The sequence below is a fragment of the Tiliqua scincoides genome, chromosome 2 (assembly GCF_035046505.1).
Source record: "Tiliqua scincoides isolate rTilSci1 chromosome 2, rTilSci1.hap2, whole genome shotgun sequence".
NCBI classification, from domain to species: Eukaryota; Metazoa; Chordata; class Lepidosauria; order Squamata; family Scincidae; genus Tiliqua; species Tiliqua scincoides.
Window position 1 is genome coordinate 184,549,065 of NC_089822.1, and position 22,954 is coordinate 184,572,018.

Sequence of the window (22,954 nt, forward strand, 5' to 3'; positions counted from 1 at the left end):
TACCGAAGTATACAAAGAAAGGTGAGAGGATGCTGCCAAGTCTGGAGGCCATTGAGCTGGTACCAACTCCTATGTTCCTCACAACTGTTGGGTAGAGCTCAGCAGTGTAGACATAAACCATTGAGAAGGAAGACGTGATACCAAATTTGCCAAGCATTACCAGGGTAATGGACACAGCAGTGAGATCTACAGGTAAGAAGCAAGCTACAAATCAATAAAGCTCACTACCAAGTCAGAAACACATTTATATGCCTCCTGCTCCTAAAGCACTCACTTTTATTTCACTCTTTACATGTATAACTTTACAGGTGTAAATTCAGGAACTGTAGCTATATTACAGCCCAATCCTGAGCTCCTGTGGTGCGTAGTTTTGGCGCCACTGAAAATGGCTGCCGCCCAATCCTGTGCATCTCGGGTTACCGCAGGCGGAAACTCAGGAGAAGGGGACTTTCGTCCCCTTCTCCCAGGTAAAGAAAGTAGGCCCGCAATGGGGCTACTCAATTCACCAAAAGGCTGGTGGTGAGGTAAAAGTGTTTGTGTAGGACACAGAGCCCCGCACGAATGCTCTGGATTTGGTGGAGCTCTCCCTCCCCACTCTCTCTCCGCCTCACGCCTCCTCCCCGCCCTCTGCCCGCCTCCCCACCCCTGCTTTCCTCAATGTGGCTCGGCTGGGTAGCACGGGCGCTGGCCCGGCATTAGGCCTCGCAAACGTGCCTTACAGCACATTTGCGACAGTGTGCGCTGCAGTAAGCTGTTGCGTTGAGTTCAGGATTGGGCTCTTAGTCTGCAGCAGCAAAGACTAAATAAGATTATGCAATACCTTAAAAGACTATAAGCCTTTGCAGACAATAGCCTATTCATATTTCAGGTTATTTTCTAGCATAAGCTTAGTTATTTTTGGATTTAAAAAAGCAAAATGTTAAAAGTTACATTCAAAAAGGACTGACGTATCAGCTTTCAGTTTGTTTGTATGCTGGAGATGGATTTAAATATCAAATAACAGCTGATAGCCTGTTTACAGCACTGTGAGCTTCCTTTCTATACCATATATGCTTTCAAACTTAATGAATCCAAACAAGTAATTGTCCTCTAATTTCCTTTACTATTTAACTAACATATACTGCTAGTCGCTTAGGCTAGCAATTCTAACCTCACTTTCCTGGGAGTAAGTTCCATTGAACACAATAGGACTTACTTCTGAGTAGATCTGGTTAGGATTGTGCCCTTGGCTTACTACATATCATAACTCTTGTTCCACTCAGACTTCAACTGTTCCTGTGGATTATGGACTGTATTCTAATTCTTTTTGTAGAGTGCAGGGCATCACTGGACATTCCTTCTATTCCCAGAAGGAGTGCTTGGCTTGTGCAAGGACCCCTTGAATAAGCTGAATTGGTCCTTACTTGAGTGGAATACTCCTGCTGAAAACAAGAGGAGCTTCTACAAAGACATTAGGATTCAACCCATAATTTATAGAAGTGTGTAAACGTTTATGTCAGGAAAAATAATCTTACATGAAGGCACCAGCTGAATGAAGAGAAGGACACATCCTCCCAAGAACAAGACTGCTGCAATTGAATATCGCCGGGGCAGATTTTGGAGGAGCAGCCAAGATATGGTATAAGCTGGGACTTCAATTACAGCTGAGAGAAAGCAATTGAGGTAGAGGTTTCCATGCAAGTTAGGAGTATCCAGAGAGAGGCCAAAGTAGCCTATGGAAATCACCATCCTGAAACATAAATCTATACTGTAATTTAAAAAGCCTGTGAACTCAAAATAGTGCTATACTGGAGCACGAAAGTGAGAGGAACATGTAGCTCCAGAGCCACAGATATATGCATGTATTCAAGGAGCATGTTCAAGATTTGCTTACCATAAAATCACACACATGATAGTGATATATCTTATATTTCGGGTTCTCACTAGGTCCAAAATATTGTATTTCTGCTGGTCCTGGGAATTCAAATGTTGGAGCTATGAACAAGCACAAAAAACTAAAACATGAGTGACTAGTTTACTTGTTCTGAAACAAAATGTCACAACAATACTTTTTTATTGTAGGTAACACATTCAGCAGGAAATCTGTTTTATGTCGGATGCAAAGAATCTCTCATTTCACTACACTTAGGGGGGTGTCTAATGTTGTCTTGAAACCCCTTCTTTCTTCCCACACCCAACTTTTTGTATAGAAAATAATTCTTCAAATTACATCTCCTTTTCCTTCAGGTCATGTAAAATTTTACAGGCTCTCATTGAGGACTACATATTTGTATACATGGGAGGAGTAAGGAACCTCCGCACAACCTGGAAGTGGGTTTTTCAACCCTGAAGAGGCTTGGAAATGGCACACTTTTGCCGAGAAACAACAGGAGCCCTGATTTTCACACTTTTAGGGGGTTTATTTTAAAGCCATTTAAACTTGGACTCTGGTGTCCATGGATTCCTGTATCTGTGCGGGGTTCCAGAACAGAATCCCGCAGAAACTGGGGTCCAACCTGTATTCAGAAGCAGAAGTCAGCTAAATGACAAGTGGGACTTTGCTGGGGAGAATTTATATTTTCACTGAAATATATAGAGTAGTTTATGTTTTGGAAAAATGCAATATGCCTGAAATGTCTACAATCCCATGCTGCCAAAAAGCAAAACTTGCACAGTTGTTAGGCTATAAATGAAAAAAAAAGGGTAAAACCTTTAACATTATGCACCAGCAAAACATACAGACTTTCAAAATATACAGACAGTGCTGCACTCAAAATTCAGTCCAGAGACCCTTCCCTATGGCTGTGATTTTGCAAGGAATGAAAAAGACACTTTATTTATCCAGCAGCTTTATTTCAGGTGGTCAGTAAACTTTCTCTCACAGGGGAAGAATACATTAATGGGCATTATTACAATATCTGAATACAGATATCCAGGGAGCAGTAATCAACAGGTGCAACTGTTGGAGAAGACTCCTGGGGAGAAGATAGACTGACCAAGGGTGCAATCCTAACCAACTTTCCAGTACTTAACATAGCTGTGCCAGTGTGGCATGCAATGCATCCTGCAGTGGGGAGGCAATCAGGGGGGGCCTCCTCAAGGTAAAGGCATGTTTGTTACCTTACCTTGGGGCTGCATTGTGGCTAGGTCAGTGCTGGAAAGTTGGTTAGGATTGCGCCTAGATGAGTAGCACCTGAGAGCCAAATCCTTAATGGGCTTTGGCTTAATGCCAGGGCTTAATGCCACGGCTTTGTGCTGCCACGCACTGTCGCAAACATGCCATAAGACACGTTTGTGAGCCTCACCGCTGGGCTACCGCCCATGCTAGCCCAGCGCTGGCCAGTGCTGGGCTAGTGCCGAGTTAGTGTGGGGCGGGTGCCCAGCCTCCGCAGCTCAGTGATCTCATGGTAAGCAGGGCAGGGAGGGGGGTGGGGAGGAGGCCGGTGGGGGCAGAGAGAGGGTAGGGGGAGGTGTGACTGGGAGGGGGGCGGGCGGGAGGCATGCTGGGGGGAGGAAGCGGGGAGGCGGGTCCCTGGAGCTCCACTCCACCAAGGCGTTCGTGCGGGGCTCGGCGCCCTACACGAATGCCTTTACTTTACTGCCGACCTTCTGGTTGGTGGTAAAGTGAGTAGCCCCATTGTGGGGCTGCTTACCTTACCCGGGAGAATGGGATGCAAGTCCCCTTCTCCTGAGGCGCCGCTTGCGGTAGCCTGAGGCGCTCAGGATCCAGTGGCGGTCGTTCTCGGCTGGGTGCTCCGGGCAGCTCAGGATTGGGCTGCCTGATGAATAGCATCTAGTGGCTAGCATGCATGCACCCCTTCCTGCTCCCTGCTATCCCTTTACTTGACAGATTCAGTAGCTGAATGGGTTAGAGTTCGTATTTGCTACCACCAACCAAGGCTATACAGAGGGAGACCATCTAGGAAAAAAACCTTTTCCCAGGAGAATACTAAATCTATATAAATTAAACCCATAGTAATGTCAGCAAAGTGAAGAGATGTGACAACACACTGAAGAACTCATGAACATGGACAAGGCAGAAAGAAAGTCAAAATGTAACTAGTTTATTAATTTTAACAAAATGAGGAAAGAAAGAAGAGTTGTAAAAGTATAAGCAGACTTAAGGAGAACGCCTGTGCTTGGTCTGAAAGCACAAAGAAAAGATTTGATCATATGGATCAAACATCCCAGCAGATGGAGCTGGGATGCTAGTCAAGAGACACAGCCCCCTCCCCCTAGTCTGTCACTAACCAGTGAAGTTTGCAAGGAGACTGGAGGAGCTGGCATACACGTCTATAAGTGGCTAATGGTGTTTCAAACAGACAAAGGTGGCAAGCAGAGGGATGTCACAGCAGTTTTTAGCTGCTGAATCTGCACAGGAACTTCTGGGGAGTTAATGGTGTCCAAAAACACAGAAAAATAGGCAAAACAGTGGAAAAAACAGTAACACATCTCAAAGTTTACCTCCAATGGATCAAATATTACATCCGGAGGTGTCACACCATTCTTTTCTGCAGCCTTCCGAATGATGGCTTCTGCTTCCTCGATTCTTCCCTGAGAGAGCAGCCACCGAGGGGATTCTGGAATGTACCTGCAACAAGTGTCAATGTAATTTCAGTCCAACAGTAATGTTTATAAAGCCTGCCTTCCACATACACCACCATGATAATAAATAATTTAATTTATTAAACTGCAGTTCACATGAAAAAACACAACATCAAGCAATGGACATCTGAGTTAACCCAAAACTTGGCTAATGCACTTCCCATATCTTAGCAGAACGAGTGTGTCCTTGTGCCCGTCTTGCCTTTCCTATGGCTGCCCACCAAAAGGCAATGCAAGCCTCCTGTACACTTGGTTTATATGGTTGAGTTTTTTTGTTGTTCTTTGTGCAAGTCTGTAAAATCTGTTTCTGCAGATGTGCAGTTTCAGTACGGCAGAAAGATGCATTTATATACTGCATATTGAAACAACATATAATTAAAAAAGGATTAGAGTAACCTGCCACTTATAAGTAGGGCATGGGCTATCGCTCCTCATTTGCAAGGCTCTGTTAAAAAGAAGACTTGAGAGAACAGCAGGCCAGCAAACACTTTGCTGATAAGTGGGAAAGGGGAGCCACAGCTGTGAAGAATGGATAGGTGCTAGCCCCCTGCTGAGCAAATACCAGCATTCAGCAGCATCAGAAAAGCAGGCAAGAAGGAACAAAGGTAGCACAAACACCACACAGAGAATTCTTATTATGAAACCTGCTGGATGCTGTGAATCCCATAATTTACTTTTGCTTTCAGGCTTGCTTTCTAAGCCCCCCATGGGGGGAAAAAAAGATCAGTAGTTTCAGCAGAGGTATATTGAGCTCTAAGACATTTCAGCAGACCTCATAAAACGAAAAGGGGTTTCTTTGAAGAAGCCATAGTTTGGCTCAGAAGTGTGGATGAGCCTTTAAAAAATGAATGATAAAACAGATTAATTGAAGCCATGACAGATAACTTCACCCGAAAATTATATGCAAATTTGTATTACAGACTTTTTGAATACAAGATGAGTACCTCTGTTTATTTTTATGCTGTGTTTAAACCATCACCTGTGATCCATGCTACTGGACAAGGGAGGTTACTGGTAAATAATAAAAGCCAGGATCTTGTTTTATCATTATAAAGGAAGTAAGCAGAAATATATAGCAGACGTTACAGCCCAAGACAGATAGCATATTTTTAAAACATGCAGTGAAAAACCATGATGTACTCATAGATGATTATTGTTGAAATGGTATTAAATACTGATGCTATTATAAAGCAATAAACAACAATGGATGAATTTTGATAAAAACTGGGCAGACCCACCACAATCTTAAGGGGATATTGCCTGTTAGTCTGTATTGTGCCCTGTAAGGGCGCAATCCTAACCCCTTATGTCAGTGCTTTCCAGCACTGGCATAGCGGTGCCAATGGGACGTGTGCTGCATCCTGCAGTTGGGTGTCACTCACAGAGGCCTCCTCAAAGCAAGGGAATGTTTGTTCCCTTACCTCAGAGCTTCATTGCCCTTATGTCAGTGCTGGAAAGCACTGACATAAGGGGTTAGGATTGCGCCCTAAGTTAACCAGAGTTGCCACATTGCCTCTAAGGGCATTAACAAGATTCTTTTGTTGGGGCTTTGGATTGTGAAAGCCTTGATTGTAAGGTACACTCACCACCAGAGTGGAATGTATAGCAGCCCAGGTGCAGTGAGAGCCAGTAGCAGCATCCGCCAGCCTCTGATGAAGTAAGCACACAATGGCAGCAGCATGTAGCCAAATGCATAAAATATGCAAACGCCTAACGTGCAGTATATAATGCGAATTGATTTGCCAAGAATTTCTGTGCCTGTTCAAAACAAGGGAGTGTTGATTAGCATTTTAACTTTTAAAAACTAAGGGCTGCAGTGCTCCACATACTAACCTGGGAGTAAGACTCATTGAGCTCAATGGAACATACTTCTGAGCAGACTGGCACAGGATTGTGCTGTAACCATTTTACTTACTATATGATGTGAACTTCTAGAATGAAAGTTCTAGGAAGCCAATTCTTCAATGAATTAAGAGAGATGCCTCCAATTTGATTTTTGCTAATTACATTTACAGGGATGAGTAAGGCTATAATAAAAGAGTCTTTAAGTTGCCTGGCAAAGAACAGTTTCTGTGTGCTAAGTAATCTGCTCTCTCCTTGGCAACATATTCCACATCAAATTATTGCTGTAATCAAGTTTACAGTAAGTAACATTGTATTATTTGGGAAAATGGGATGTTATGTATCTGAGCATAATTCTTAGAGGGGCTCCAGCCTTCATATGAGATACAGGTTGAGCCTACTTATCCGTGGATTTTATATCAGCAGATCAGGCTCAACACGGGTCCCCTGACTGCATCTGCTGACAGTATACCAGCTATATCACCTACCTATTACACTTTTAAAGTGATTACAATTATAATGTAAAATTCTGAATACAAACACATTGTGTTCTGTACTTCTAACTTTGGAAAATATCAAAATCCACCAAAAATAAAACAGTTTCCTCCCACCTCTACCCATTGGGCATAATCTCCTCCCCTGTACAAACAGTTCTTTCATGGAAGCACTAGCATATGATTCAATAAAAACTGTCTCTCACCTCCAGGAATTCATGGGGTCATTTTAAAAACTGCATTTGTGTGTGTGCCACACCTATCCCAATCCTGTCCTGGCAAAAAACAGTAGAGGGCACTTGAGCTTGAAGCAGTATTAACTTCCATTGAGGGGAGAAGAGAGGTGGAATGAGGCTGAGGGAAGTGTAATTTAGGGCCCAATCCTATCCAACTTTCCAGCACCGGTGCAACCACAGTGCAGCCCTAAGATAACGGAACAAGCATTTCCTTACCTTGAGGAGGCCTCTGTGACTGCCTCCCCACAACAGGAAGTAGTGCACAACCCATTGGCACGGCTGCTCCGGCACTGGAAGATTGGACAGGATTGGGCCCTTATTGATGTATTTCCAGTATTTCTATTTTTCCATTAATAAAACATCCTGAAGTGGTTTATCACAAAATTGAGCAATAATAAAATATGAAAAACAATTTTAAAACAACAATAGAAGTGTTTGGAAGAATCAGTAACATCAAACACTGACATAAAATCACGGCTGCCGTGATGAGGTTAAAAATGTTCAAGAATTAAAAAGTGTTCAGCTCCTGAAGTGGGAAAAGAAGGCACCAGCTCTTTTGAAACATTCAACAATTAATGAATGCTGTTGTCATTTGTGACTTCAGAATATAATGGAGGGGACACAGCAATTATACTTTCAACCATTTCAAGAATATCTTGGGGGCAATGCACATGTTACATCAAATAACAATGCACATGTTACATCACATGTGTGTGCTGGTCATTTGTTTTGATTCTTTATTTTATAAATAGGGCGGGGGACTGAAATGGGTCAAATCTGAAGCAGGGGTAAGGTCATGGTTTCAATCCCAACTGCATCCTTTGCAACCCCTGCTAATTGGGTAAGAGGCACTTTTTCAAGTGGGTGCTCCTTTTTTTAGCAGGGGGAGAGTAACTGGCCCACCTCACCCCAGCACTGTGTGTTCTAGTGGCTGTCTGCTGGTATTCATTTGCATCTTTTTAGATTGTGAGCCCTTTTGGGACAGGGAGCCATTTAGTTATTTGATTTTTCTCTGTAAACCGCTTTGTGAACTTTTGGTTGAAAAGCGGTATAAATACTGTTAATTACTTTAATGAGAGCAAAAAAAAAACCTGCAGCTTATTTTCTCATTTAAAAAGTACCCTTCTATCTTGTGCTTTGGTTTTATGTGCCAAGTCTAGATGTGGAAATCTAAATGTCAATTCAGACTGGACTGTAGAGTGTTAAATATACTGTTACATTAACTGACAGTTTTCACTTCTGCCAGTGAAAATTTTAAAATAAATAAACGAAAACCTTGTTCTGCTTAGCAACGCTGGCTGCACTGCTTGGAAAAAAAATAAAAACAACCCACTGATCGCTGAGAAATGATACACACGCCAGTTTAGGCACTCACATACCAAGTACAAATGCTGCCACGTAATTAGAGATCTGCCCCATCCCAACGATGAGAAAGAAGATGGAAAACATCTCCCAGCTTGTTGAAAAGATCTGGAGGAAGCCAAAGCCAGTCTGGATTCCCATTGTTGCAAACAGCACATTCTTCCTACCAAATCTATTGTGGGACAAAGGTTAAAAACAAAAACCACAATATTAGAGGGCTGTTAAAACCTTAGCATAATAAAGAACAACTAAGGACCAAATCCTATCCAGTTTTCCCGTGCTGGTGCAGCTGGGCCAATCCTGCAGTAAAGGGGCAGTCACAGAGGCCTCCTCTAGGTGAGGGGATCTTTGTTCTCTTTCCTCAGGGCTGCATTGCGGCTACACCAGATTGGAAAGTTGGATAGCACTGGGCCCTAATTCATGTAGAGTTGCTCCTCAGACTGAGAAAACACTTTGAAAAGCACCTCAGGTAGATTATGGATCACAGAGAAGCATCCCCACTGAAGGTGGAGCAGGAGCAGAAGGGTAGTAGCAGCTCCCATCCATCACTGAAAGAATGCAGGACTGAGGACATGCAAAGCAGGGCCCTTTGCATTTAGTCAGTGTGAAAGGAAGGCGAGGGAGCTGCATGTGGGCCTAGTGCACCTTCTTCATTGATAATGACCTAACATACTATGGTTGAGTAGCCCGAACCAGGCCAGTGTGTCTGGTTTGAAATGAGAATCCCACATTTAAATCCCTGCTCAGTAAATGAAGCTCAACCCCAGGAAAATCATTATCTTTCAGCCTAACCTTGAAGTTTACAATTGCTATGAAGTAGACTGAAAAAAGAATTAAAGCTTACATTGATTAGAATGTACAAGTCTCTGTTCTGCACCACATTCATGCCAAACTAAAAGGTGGTTCTTAACATCACTTGATTAAAAAAAAACCTAAAAGCATTTCTGAAGTACAGCTGATTAAACCCTGGCAGTTTCTCTTGTTTCCAGAGTAGTGCCTTGAAGAGCTAACAGTGGCAACTGCCTTGGGCCTCTGTGCTTCAACATCACAAAAATGTGAAAAGAAGAAATGGAGGTTCAGCAGCTCCATATTAATTCCTCCAGCCCCACTGCTGCAATCACAGCATTGGCAGTGAAGAAGCTGCTAGGGGGCTATTGTGATTGGAAGAAGAATCACCCTTCTCTAGAAGAGTTACATCAACAGGACTATGGGCCCAATCCTATCCAACTTTTCAGCACTGGTGCAATCACAATGCAGCCCCAAAATAACAGAACAAACATTCCCTTACCTGGAGGAGACCTCCGTGACTAACTCTCCACCACAGAAAGGAGTGCAGGCCCCACTGGCATGGCTGCACTGGCACTGGAAAATCAGATAGGATTGGGCACTGTGTCCCCTTACTGCCACTGTTGCCTGCTTCCTTCTCTACTGCCTGGCTAGGAGGAGCCAGCATTTCTCTCCCAGCATTCCCCTGCAAATGCCTGTTTTGAAGATGTGACCGGTGTGGTGAAAAAGGTGATGGTGGTAACCGGAGGGGGGGGAGGGATTGGGGGAACTGCCTTGTTGGTACCTTCAACAATGGGGAGCGGTCTGGCTTTGCTCAGACCTGCTTAAAAATGTTAAGGGAGGCCCATATATGTTCATTTGTCTAGGCCTCATATGAGAGTTGGGTCTGCCCGTTTCTAAATTCAGTGGAAATTATAAACTGACCACAGACACATAGTAATGAGCTCGATCTTAAATGTTGGATAAAGGTAGGCGTATATGCAAACAGATAAGAAATGAACTACGAAAATGCTTTGATCTCAAAACCTCATGCCCTATGAATAGTTATATAACTAGGGTGGGGCACTGAGGGCATGTTCCCTGGGCATTAAACATTAAACAAGGATGGGGCGGAGTCGGCATTTGAGATCCAGAGAGTCAATTCCAACTCTTTTTACAATCACCTCAATTAATTTTTTAAAAGTATATTTTTTGCACTCAATGAGTCGTGCCTAGCTGCCTAAATTTGCATCCAAACAAGGTGGTTCAAGACCAAATATGTTAAGCCCCTCCCACCTCGAGACTGAAAGCAGTGGATTTCTGCTTCCATTGCACCCGCTTTCTGCAGTCCGAATACTGCTAAGTACAGGAGCAAGGGGTACTCTTTTTTCCTTGTCCCCAGCACTAATTTCCCTTGTTATGGCAAAATGTAGGAATAAATTCTTTTTAAAAGTCTTAGTTTTCAGGGGGGCAGAGTTAACAGTGAAGTAGCAGGGAACCTTGGAGGGCTCCGAGGGGAACTGATAAATAGATGTGTTTTCCAAGGACCTCAACAATGAGGTACTCTTTGTTGCCAGGAAGAAGGAATGAAGGCTGAGAGCTTGAACAGGGGCAGTCTCTTGAAACAGCGTTTTCAGAGATATTTCCCCGATTACTTTGTGCTGAATCACATCGTATCCCGGATGCCAGCTTTGGAGACGATTCGGACAGCTGAGGACTCCCCCCCCCCCACGGCCTAGATAAAACATGAAAGCGAACAAAGCCTTTAACTGTGAGTAATCAGTTCATTAAAAGGCTATAAAAAGAATTGCAATCAAGAGGTTGGAAGGAAGGAAAGACAACTTTAAGATTATTTACGTTGGCTTGCAGCCACCCAGACGGGAAAAAGAGCGAATGTGGATTTTAAAAGTCCCTGTTGGAGAAGTTTTTTTTTCTTCTTATTTGTAACAAGGATGCTTGGAAGACAAGAGATAAAGGATCACCCTGTTGGAATGGTATGCATGGAAAAGAAATTAACAATTAATCTTTAAAGTATGGAACAATTTTCACTTTCGTTTTTGCCGCAAAAGACTTGACTCAGGCCTGAACAATTAAAGGTATACTAACTTAATTTGACAGTGTTATTAACTTCAATTGGATTACTGACCCACCCCTTTCAGATAAAAAAAGACTATCTTTGACAAGAAGGGATGCAAGAAGGGATGCAAGAATTGGATGACTCTTTAACTGTGGGAATTGGCTTGATTTGATACTGATAAGAATATCAAAAAATTTAAAGGATGTTAGCAAAAGCCAGACCTCATTAATGGAGATGTTGCGAAATTCAGAAATGAACTGAAGCAAGAGGTTGGAAAACTATCTGAACAAATGAGGCAAATAAACTTGTCCCTGACAAACAGACAAACAAAGAAAAGTATGGAGGGGATGGAAAAAAGAATGGACCAAATGTCAGATGAAACTAAAGAATTGGAGATTTTTGTAATGAGACAGGAGATGGAAAAAGCAGCATTTATTATTAGAACTCAGAATTTTCAGGAAGAAAAAAGAAGGAACTCTCAGAGAAAGAGAGCGTGTCCTTTCAAGAAGAAGAATCTTTGGATTAAATTCAAAAAGAATAAAATGGAGAAAACAGAAGAAGAAAAGAGAGGGATCAAGAAATATAAGGGAATTAAGAGAAAGAAGAAGGAGTGGAAGGAGCAGTGGGAGGAGCAAGAAGGAAAATATCAACAAGACAGAACAAAGAAAATACTAAGAGCAAGTAAAAATGGCTGAATAACAAGTGGAAATTTTTCTTGTAGATATTAATGGATTGAATTCTCCTCAGAAGTGAGGAGTATTCCATTAATTATGTCAAATCAAGTAGATGTAAATGAAAACAAAGTTGGAACACAAATATTAGATAATTAAAGCGGTATCTTCTAAAGAGAATTTATATAAATTGTTTTACAGATGATATTTAATGCCAGAGGAAGTAGCAAAAATGTACCCTGGATCATCAAAGAATTGTTAGATATGCAAAGAGAATGAGGGAATTCTTTATTATATGTGGTGGTTATGTGGAAAGTAAAGAAATATTGGAAAATGATATATATTGTTACAAGACATATTGAATTGTGTAGTACCATTCAAACCGGAAATACTCCTTTTAAATGTGACATCAGAAATATCAGATATAAGATATAAATATCAGATATATATCTGATATAATATCAGATATCAGAAGACCAATATAAGAAACATTTTATTGTACATATCAGTATAGCAGCAAGAATATTTTATGTGCAAAATTTGAAGCCTTTTTATGATTGGATAAATACTTTTAGTTAAACAATAGTGATTGTTTATTTAAAACATTAATTAGTATAATGACAAATAGGATAATTTCTGTATCAATGATTTTTTTTTTCAGTCATTGATTTCTTTTTTGGATTAAGACATGTTGTAATCTATGGCCAATAACCTCATGTGTAACCTATGTAGTCCCAGCCCTAAGTTTAACCCATTTTCCTTACCTGCATCTGTAATAAATAAATAAACTTTAAAAAAAAAGTCTTAGTTTTCAAAATCTATGAACATTTTCTAATGAAACAGTCCAAACAGGCTTAACTCTTATTTTTCACGTTAGGTGGCTGCTGGATACCACAGTGCCAGTTTTCATGCCTGAAGATACCAACTTTCATTGCCATCTCTCTCACTTATTTATTTTATTTATAGTATTTTTATCCCACCATTCTCTCACACCACAGGGGACTCAAGGCAGCTAACAATGCAAAACATAAAATCAATACAGTATATATTAAAAACAATTAAAACATTAAAACAAGATATATACTTCTCATGTCATATTATGTTTTATATCATAGGTGTTATGGTCAAGCTGGAATTCAAACATAAAATGTAGAATTGTGTCCTGAACGTGTGTACCACTGGTGTCTGAACAGTGGAGATACCACATGACTTCATAATACATACAAATTGTTTGGCAACTTGTTTGAATTGCTCAATAATTCCAATATTGTCATTCATGTCTGCGATAGGCAAATGTGAGATATAAGGAATGACTTCAAAATAGATTGGTTAGAGATGGCTTATTTTGTTCTCTGTTGCCAGCTTTACTTGGTGGATGTCATGACCATTTCAAACTTTTCAAGAGGAAAAAGATAATTTGTTTCACATAATGTTGTAACACAACATTTATTTAAAAAAAGAACAGACCATACCGCATGGTTAACTAAAACATTATGAATATTTAACATTCTGCAATAAGAGAAAAGGTAGGTTATGTTCTCACTATCCCTTCATATTAGCTGTGATTATGGTTAAGGAAAATTATAGCAGCATTGGTAGAAACATAACAAGAGACAAACAAATTCACTGCAGTTGAACAACAGATTCACTCTCAGCAAGAATATTGATTGAATATAAGAGTTGTGTACAGAGGCAGACCTTTAGTATATATACATTACCTATCTGAAAGTTGTCCAGATATAAAGGATCCAAACAGTACACCCACGAAAAACAAAGAGACAGTTAGGGGTGATTTCCAGTCATTGTCACACACAAGATCCCACTGCAAGAAAAAGGAGAGTTTTAGTGTTTTTGACTTGCACTTAACATATGTGGTCAATTTTCCATATACCAGTTATATACCAGTTATATACCAGTTTCCATATAGTCTGATTCTATATGGAGGAAAATGTTTACAAATCTGTGCAGTTATCTAGGAACCAGAATTGAATGTTGTGATCTGAAAACTGTTTGCACATAACTCTTTTTAGGCTGCAATCTTATACACAACTCTCCTGGGAGTAAGTCTCACTAGGCTCAACCCTATGCATGTCTGTTTCTGTTCAGAAGTAAGTCTGAGTAGACATACATAGGATTGAGCCATAGTCTATCTGCTAAAGCTTCACATTAGACTTTCAAACCACAAAGCTCTAAAGAGCAGGGCTGGTACATGCATGAGGCAGAATGAGGAAGTTGCCATAGTTGGCAGATTGGTGGGGGATGAATATCTGTGTCCACTCACCTGCCTCCACCACTCCTCCTGCTTCCTGCTTCCCAGATTTGAAAAAGGAGGGGCACAGAAGTGGAAGAGAAAGTGTGAAGAAAGTGTGCTAGAGTCCCGCTGTTCCCTTTTTCCTTTTCACATGAATAGCAGTGTCGGAAGCTTGTGTGATGCCACAAAGAACAGGTCCAAGTCCTCCCAGAGTCTCTGCTAAACATAATCCAGTTTGAAGGACTGAGCATCAGAACTAATTCTTCAGCATTGGACAATTCTGATAAAAACAACTATCTGCAAAGAATCAATTGCTTTTGCATTTCAGATAGAATAATAAAATATTAGAAGGAATCTTAGCAGTCATCAAGTCCAGCCCCCCTGCTCAGTGCAGGCAATTGCAATAGCCTCTCTAACAGGAGGTCATCTAGCATCTCCTTGAAAATCTCCACCGAGGGAGAGTCCACTACTGCACAAGTCAGGCTGTTCTAGTACCAAACAGCTCTTACAGTTGGGTAATTTTTCTTCATGTTTAGTCTAATCTACTTCCCTGTAGTTTTCAACTCCCTGCATACAGGAGTCACAGAGTGTAAGTCCTGCCCTTCTTCTGTATAACAGCTTTTCAGATATTTGAAGACCGCTATCATTTCCCTCCTTAGTCATCTCTTCTCCTGACTCAGCTCTTTCAACTGTTTCAAACAGGACTTTGTTTCCAAAATGCTTACCATTCTTGTTGCCTTTTTTTGAACCCATTCTAACGAATTGATATCCTTCTTAAAATGTAATGCTCAGAATGGCACACAGTATTTCAAGTCAGATATTACTAGTACGGAATAGGGTGCAACTATTATTTCTTGTGATCTGGATTCAATGCCTGTGTTAATGCAGCCCAGAATTGTATTGGTGTTTTTTGCAGATGCCCCACACTGCTGGCTCACATTCAGCTTGTGGTCCAACTAAGATACCTAGATCCTTTTCACATGTGGCGCTAACAAGGCAGTTTCCCCATCCTATATTTGTGCCTCTGATGGTTTTCAGGCATTTGTCTTCACTGAACCTCACCTTTGAGGTATTTGTACCTCAAAGAAATATGAATAAGACAAATTCAGTGGGATTCATTAAGGGTATCATCTCAATCATTTAAAGAAAATACTTCATTTAAGTTGGTTGCAGTATTTTCTTTCTGCTGATAAGATGAAGAGTGCTGCTTTAGATCAGCGTCGTATATTAAGATAAAACTTCAAAGGAGAACAAAACAGGGAGAATCTGCAGTCGACAACATGTCTCATCTTAGAATATCACTTCCCATAAATACCAAAAAGGGGGCAAGAGGCCTCCATGGAGTACAGCTGTTATTTTTGCTTAACAGTGCAAGTTCAGCTCTAGGGTGTGTATTGTACAACACTATAAAAAAGATTATTCAACAGGTTTAGGAGCATGACTGCCAACTTTTTTCTGTCTGGGACAATTTATGTTGGGATGATATCTTCATTTTAAAGGATTTGCAATTTGGGGTTAAAAACAGGCACAAAACAAAAGTTTAGAAATTGCACTTGTGAAATTGATGTGGATGGCAACAAACTTTTCAAGTTGCTGTGGGCATCACAGCAAGTTACTATGTGGATGATAACAAGTTGCTGTGGGCATCTCCTGCAGCCATTTCCTTCCTCATTATCAACACCATTACCACAGCCACATATTAGATATAACCTATGCAAAAAAAGAAAAAAATCCACACATTCTGAACTAGAAAGTACTGTACGGTCATCTTCTTTCACTTAGTAGCTTGAGATGCTCTAATTTGGTCCACAAGAAGGTGGTCCACTAGGAGGTGCCAGAGAACAAGAATATCTTTGTTGTAGTCTCAGAGGAAAAGCCTACTATCCATTTACATTTAATACAGGCAGTCTACGGAGTTTACAGAAATTCCTTTCTAAATGTTATCCAAACAACTACTAGTACTTCACAAGCATTTAATACTGACAGTGTTCTGCTGCAACAATGCAGAAGTGAGACTATCTTTGTTCAGAGATATATTCTGGCTTTAATTAACCAGATAACAAAGTAGTCAAGGAATGGCACTGAAGTGGAGACAGAGATGGGAGCCTCTCTTTAGCCAAGGTCTTCTGCAGATGAACCGACTGCATCTTTCATGCATATCACAGGTCCCATACGATAAAGCAGGGTTGGCATCAGGTGTTGGCCAGATCAGCCTAGAACATACCAGAGTGAGTTTCATGATTACTAGATAAACTACTGTGTTTCCCCCCTCCTCTCCTAAACAATCAGCATGTCCAGCAAGCATGCTATGTAGGTAGCAGCAGTGGTAGCAGAAGGTTATGCACAAGTCAAAACAAAATCCCACTAGAATGAGTTTTATTTAGTACTCAGTGATCCCTCCCGCTGTCCCCCGTCTCCATTTTATTTCTTTGTTGCCCTCTGAATACAGTTACAGAATAACTGTATTGCTTTTTCATTCATAATTATGGATCACACAGACAGGCGGATGGACGGACAGGAGGATGGGATATATATCTACTCGCAATAACTGCAGAACTTCTTAGTTGCACACAAAACCACAAAAATTTCTAATCCTTTACATGCTTGCCAATTACTGGCATTGATCAACACTGTGATAGACAGGGCAGTCGTTTGCCCCCATTACCTAATTTTGCTGTTGAAAATGCCAATGGAAAGAGAATCTTCATTTACTTTAATGTCTCCTTTACAGTAGCTAGAAAGGACAGAATCACAGTGACAGCAGCTTGCACTTCCACTGTGACGAGCACTTTCAAGAACAAAAGGGAGAAAGTATAAATTTTCTGCTGACAGTAACCACGGGCCCAGCAACCTAAAGAAAGAACAGCTGCTTCAGAATGTCTTGTCAAAGGTGAAGGCCATGGGAGGGATGCCCAATTTCTGCTGGCATGGTAGGATTCCCAGTGTTGCAAAGTGAACATCAGGGCAAAACTCCAATCTATCTGGTACCCCCCCAAAAATCTGTGAACTTTTGTGGTTCCATACCTAATGGTAAACAGTAATTCACAGGTAGACTTGCTAGACTTTCTATGCAGCAGAACTATTTGTTTGTTTGTTCATTTATTTGAATGAATGAACGAATGAATAGTTGCGCAGTCAGGCAAATTCAGTGTGTGGCTTTTTCCACCACTGGGATAAATTAATATGCAGCTGCCAAAATTATGATATCTGCTATTCAAACAGTAAAGGCAAATAAGTGCTCTGGAGGCATGCTCGCTGGCTAATTTACACTGGCTTCAGGGAGGTAGAAGCAAGTGTCTCCATAGAGACTCTGCCCCCTTCCCAAAGGCCAAGAGGGGTTGCACTGTTTCCACTGATACTTTGATACAGGATTCAAAGTATCATAGTTGACTTATGAAAGTTAACCGTTTGGTCTAAAATCTGGATTAAGTTATTTATATTCACATCACCATGAGGTACCTTTCCAAAGAGATGACTGTTACTGAACAGAGTTGCTGGCACTAGCTCCACATTCTTGAGAGTATTCATTCTTGATTTTCTTGCTCTTTTTTCCTCGACTCCAAGCCAGCTTGCAAACTTCACTGGTTTAGGAACATGCCATGTTGGGGAGGGGGCTTGTATGCTTTGCTGTTGAGTAGCATTCCAGCTCCACCCACTAGATGTTATTAGCTACTGTATTTAATTTGGTCAAGCTTTTATTTGTGTCCATCCAACAAGTTCAGGCATTCACCCTCAGCCTGCTTGAACTTTTTGCTACCTCTCTTTTCTCCCCATTTAGTTTTATTCCCTTCCTCATGGATTTTTAATAAACTAGTTACGTGTTGACTTTTTGCTAGCCTAATCCACATTCATGAGTAATTCAGTGAGTAGGTTGTCATGCCTGATCACTCTCAGAGATGTTACTGTGGTTTTTATTTTAATAGGAACCCCTGGGATTTCCCCTGTAGATGACTCTCCTCTGCCAGATCTCTGTAACCTAGGATGGTGGCAGTGGATAGAAACCCGCCCCCTCCATTTTCTGCTGCTGATTCAGTAAAAAGGGAAAGCAGGGAGCAAGGGATGGATGCATGTGCACTATTCTCTTTGGTCAGCCTGCCCTCACCTGGTACAATCCTCAACACAGTTAATAATAATAATAATAATAATAACTTTATTTCTACCCCGCCTTTCTCCCCGAAGGGACTCAAGGCGGCTTACAACATATTAAAAACAATTTAAAAACAAATAAAAACATATTAACACATACTAAAAACAGCAGTCAGAGTAAAAATAGGTAAAAAGAGCATAGAGCAGCAGCAAGTCATAAAAGAATCAGGCCTGTAAAAAAAATATTAAAAGATGTTAAAAAATGTTAAAAGGCCAAGAACTCAGAAGGCCTGTTTAAACAGAAGGGTCTTCAGGCCTTGCCGAAAGGTCTCAAGAGAGGGAGCCATTCTTAAGTCAAGGGGAAGGGAGTTCCATAGCGTTGGTGCCACTATTGAGAAGGCCCTATTTCTTGCAGCCGCCCCACGTACCTCCCTAGGCGGCGGCACTTGTAAAAAGGCCTTCTCTGATGACCTGAGAGGGCGAGCCGGATTGTACGGGAGCAGGCGATCTCTAAGATACCCTGGTCCAGAGCAGTATAGGGCTTTAAAGGTCAATACCAGCATCTTGAATTGGGCCCGGAAACGAATGGGCAGCCAGTGCAGCCGCTGGAGAAGCGGACTGACAGGGTCGAACCGCCTACCTCCAGTAACCACACGGGCCGCCGCATTCTGCACTAGTTGCAGTTTCCGAACCGTCTTCAAGGGCAGCCCCACATGGAGTGCGTTACAGTAATCTAATCTCGATGTCACTGAGGCATGGATCACCGTGGCCAGGTCTGCACGATCCAAGTACGGCCGCAGCTGGCGCACCAGCCGAAGCTGAGCGAAGGCCCCCCCTAGCCACAGCCGCCACCTGGGAATCCAGGAGCAGCTGCGAGTCCAGGTGGACCCCCAAGCTGCGGACCTGCTCCTTCAGAGGGAGTGCAACCCCATTCAGGGCAAGCCGATAGTCCAGCACCTGCATCGAGGATTTCCTAACCAGGAGAGCCTCTGTCTTATCCGGATTTAATTTCAGCTTGTTAGCCCCCATCCAGATCCTCACTGCCTCCAGACAGCGCTCCAGGTCCTCAACCGCCACCCTGGAGTCTGGAGGAAAGGAGAGATAGAGCTGGGTGTCATCAGCATATTGATGGCACCCCACTCCAAACCCCCGGATGACCTCTCCCAGCGGTTTCATGTAGATGTTAAATAGCATGGGGGACAGAATTGAGCCCTGTGGCACCCCGCATCTCAAGGGCCAGGGTGTCGAACAGGCATCCCCCAGCACCACCATCTGGGACCGACCCTCCAAGTAGGAGCGGAACCACCGCAAAACAGTGCCTCCAGCTCCCAACTCGGCCAATCGGCCCAGAAGGATACCATGGTCGATTCTAGTTATAATTCTAACACAGTTCTTACTGTATAAGAAAAGGAAAAGGTCACTCATTCACTCATGAGAGATGATCTGCTTGTTACTATCAATAAAATTACCTAATTGGAAAACATATTCATATCTCTTGTAAATATTCACCAAATGGCCACTGCCAAGCTTAAATACCTCATTTTCACAGTATTAGCTCTATAAATGCTATATACTCTACCCTAGTGGAAACCTACTGTTTCCACAGTAATGGAAACCTCTGCTGTTAAAGTTCCACCCTTTATTCCACTTCTGCAAGCAGCTACAGACAGAACAGGGCTTATATTTAAGTACATTACAGCTCTCAAAGGGCAGAGATCCAGCTGGCCAAAGGCCGAGTCCAAACCATTTATAGTGTTGACTGGCACAAGAATCGGCATATATGTGGATGAGCTATTTAATATACAACTTAAAACATTTATTTCTTAGGGATTTTGCACAAGTTTAGACAATGGTTAGAAGGAGGTTGAAAGGGAGGGTAAAAAGAGTCCAATCTCTCCAGAGTGCATGGAGGCTGCTTAAAACAACAGTAATAGAGGCCCAGCAGAGGTGTATACCGCAAAGAAAGAAGGGTTCCACTAAATCCAGGAGGGTGCCCGCATGGCTAACCAGCCAAGTTAGAGAGGCTGTGAAGGGCAAGGAAGCTTCCTTCCATAAATGGAAGTCTTGCCCTAATGAGGAGAATAAAAAGGAACATAAACTGTGGCAAAAGAAATGTAAGAAGGTGATATGGGAGGCCAAGCAAGACTATGAGGAACGCATGGCCAGCAACATTAAGGGGAATAATAAAAGCTTCTTCAAATATGTTAGAGGCAGGAAACCCACCAGAGAAGCGGTTGGCCCTCTGGATGGTGAGGGAGGGAAAGGAGAGATAAAAGGAGACTTAGAGATGGCAGAGAAATTAAATGAGTTCTTTGCATCTGTCTTCACGGCAGAAGACCTTGGGCAGATACCGCTGCCCGAACGGCCCCTCCTGACCGAGGAGTTAAGTCAGATAGAGGTTAAAAGAGAAGATGTTTCAGACCTCTTTGATAAACTAAAGATCATTAAGTCACCGGGTCCAGATGGCATCCACCCAAGAGTTATTAAGGAATTGAAGAATGAAGTTGCAGATCTCTTGACTAAGATATGCAACTTGTCCCTCAAAACGGCCATGGTGCCAGTAGATTGGAGGATAGCAAATGTCACGCCTATCCTTAAAAAGGGAAAGAGGGGGAACCCGGGAAACTATAGGCCAGTCAGCCTAACATCTATACCGGGTAAGATGGTGGAATGCCTCATCAAAGATAGGATCTCAAAACACGTAGATGAACAGGACTTGCTGAGGGAGAATCAGCATGGCTTCTGTAAGGGTAAGTCTTGCCTCACAAACCTTATAGAATTCTTTAAAAAGGTCAACAGGCATGTGGATGTGGGAGAACCCGTAGACATTATATATCTGGACTTTCAGAAGGTGTTTGACATGGTCCCTCACCAAAGGCTACTGAAAAAACTCCACAGTCAGGGAATTAGAGGACAGGTTCTCTCATGGATTGAGAACTGGTTGAAGGCCAGGAAACAGAGAGTGGGTGTCAATGGGCAATTTTCACAATGGAGAGAAGTGAAAAGCGGTGTGCCCCAAGGATCTGTCCTGGGACCGGTGCTTTTCAACCTCTTCATAAATGACCTGGAGACAGGGTTGAGCAGTGGGGTTGCAAAGTTTGCAGACGACACCAAACTTTTCCGAGTGGTGAAGACCAGAAGTGATTGTGAGGAGCTCCAGAAGGATCTCTCCAGACTGGCAGAATGGGCAGCAAAATGGCAGATGCGCTTCAATGTCAGGAAGTGTAAAGTCATGCACATTGGGGCAAAAAATCAAAACTTTAGATATAGGCTGATGGGTTCTGAGCTGTCTGTGACAGATCAGGAGAGAGATCTTGGGGTGGTGGTGGACAGGTCAATGAAAGTGTCGACCCAATGTGCGGCGGCAGTGAAGAAGGCCAATTCTATGCTTGGGATCATTAGGAAAGGTATTAAGAACAAAACGGCTAATATTATAATGCCATTGTACAAATCTATGGTAAGACCACACCTGGAGTATTGTGTCCAGTTCGGGTTGCCGCATCTCAAAAAAGACATAGTGGAAATGGAAAAGGTGCAAAAGAGAGCAACTAAGATGATTACTGGGCTGGGGCACCTTCCTTATGAGGTAAGGCTACGGCATTTGGGCCTCTTCAGCCTAGAAAAGAGACGCCTGAGGGGGGACATGATTGAGACATACAAAATTATGCAGGGGATGGACAGAGTGGATAGGGAGATTCTCTTTACACTCTCACATAACACCAGAACCAGGGGACATCCACTAAAATTGAGTGTTGGGAGAGTTAGAACAGACAAAAGAAAATATTTCTGTACTCAGTTTGTCATTGGTCTGTGGAACTCCTTGCCACAGGATGTGGTGATGGCCTCTAGCCTGGACGCCTTTAAAAGGGGATAGGACAAGTTTCTGGATGAAAAATCCATTACGGGGTACAAGCCATGATGTGTATGCGCAACCTCCTGATTTTAGAAATGGGTTATGTCAGAATGCCAGATGCAGGGGAGGGCACCAGGATGAGGTCTCTTGTTATCTGGTGTGCTCCCTGGGGCATTTGGTGGGTCGCTGTGAGATACAGGAAGCTGGACTAGATGGGCCTATGGCTGATCCAGTGGGGCTGTTCTTATGTTCTTATGTTCTTAATAGATCAGACAGCTTATCCATTTTCAGTAACTGTAAAAATGTTGGTGTTACCTATGTTAGGGCGCAATCCTAACCCAGTTTCCAGCACCAACATAAGGGCAATGCAGCTCCAAGGTAAGAGAACAAACATTACTTTGAGGAGGCCTCCATGAGTGCCACCCAACTACAGGATGCAGCACATGCTCCATTAGCACAGCTGTGTCAGTGCTGGAAAGTTGTTTAAGATTTGGACGTTAGATTAACATCTCCTTGCCACAGATTAGCCTAATCTTTGCCTTAGATTAACATCCTGTGCCATCCTTGCCACAGGATGTGGTGATGACATCTGGCCTGGATGCCTTTAAAAGAGGATTGGACAAATTTCTGGAGCAAAAATCCATCACAGGTCACAATCCAAGATAGGTATGTGCAACCTCCTGATTTTAGAAGTAGGCTGCCTCAGAATGCTAGATTCGAGGGAGAACACCAG

At 42.3% G+C, this 22,954-nt stretch overlaps 1 protein-coding gene across 1 annotated transcript in view; it reads right to left on the reverse strand.

The window, feature by feature from the left end:
• The window catches only part of LOC136640194 (organic cation/carnitine transporter 2-like), a 39,775-nt gene that overhangs the window by 4,143 nt on the left and 12,678 nt on the right, over positions 1 to 22,954 (reverse strand). Inside the window, exons 2-8 of the mRNA XM_066615138.1 lie at positions 13,750 to 13,853; positions 8,536 to 8,690; positions 6,171 to 6,342; positions 4,444 to 4,570; positions 1,874 to 1,974; positions 1,515 to 1,729; positions 4 to 186 (exon numbers count right to left, since the gene is read on the reverse strand). Of these exons, the coding sequence (XP_066471235.1) occupies positions 4 to 186; positions 1,515 to 1,729; positions 1,874 to 1,974; positions 4,444 to 4,570; positions 6,171 to 6,342; positions 8,536 to 8,690; positions 13,750 to 13,853 (1,057 nt within the window). The remainder of the gene's footprint in view (positions 1 to 3; positions 187 to 1,514; positions 1,730 to 1,873; positions 1,975 to 4,443; positions 4,571 to 6,170; positions 6,343 to 8,535; positions 8,691 to 13,749; positions 13,854 to 22,954) is intronic.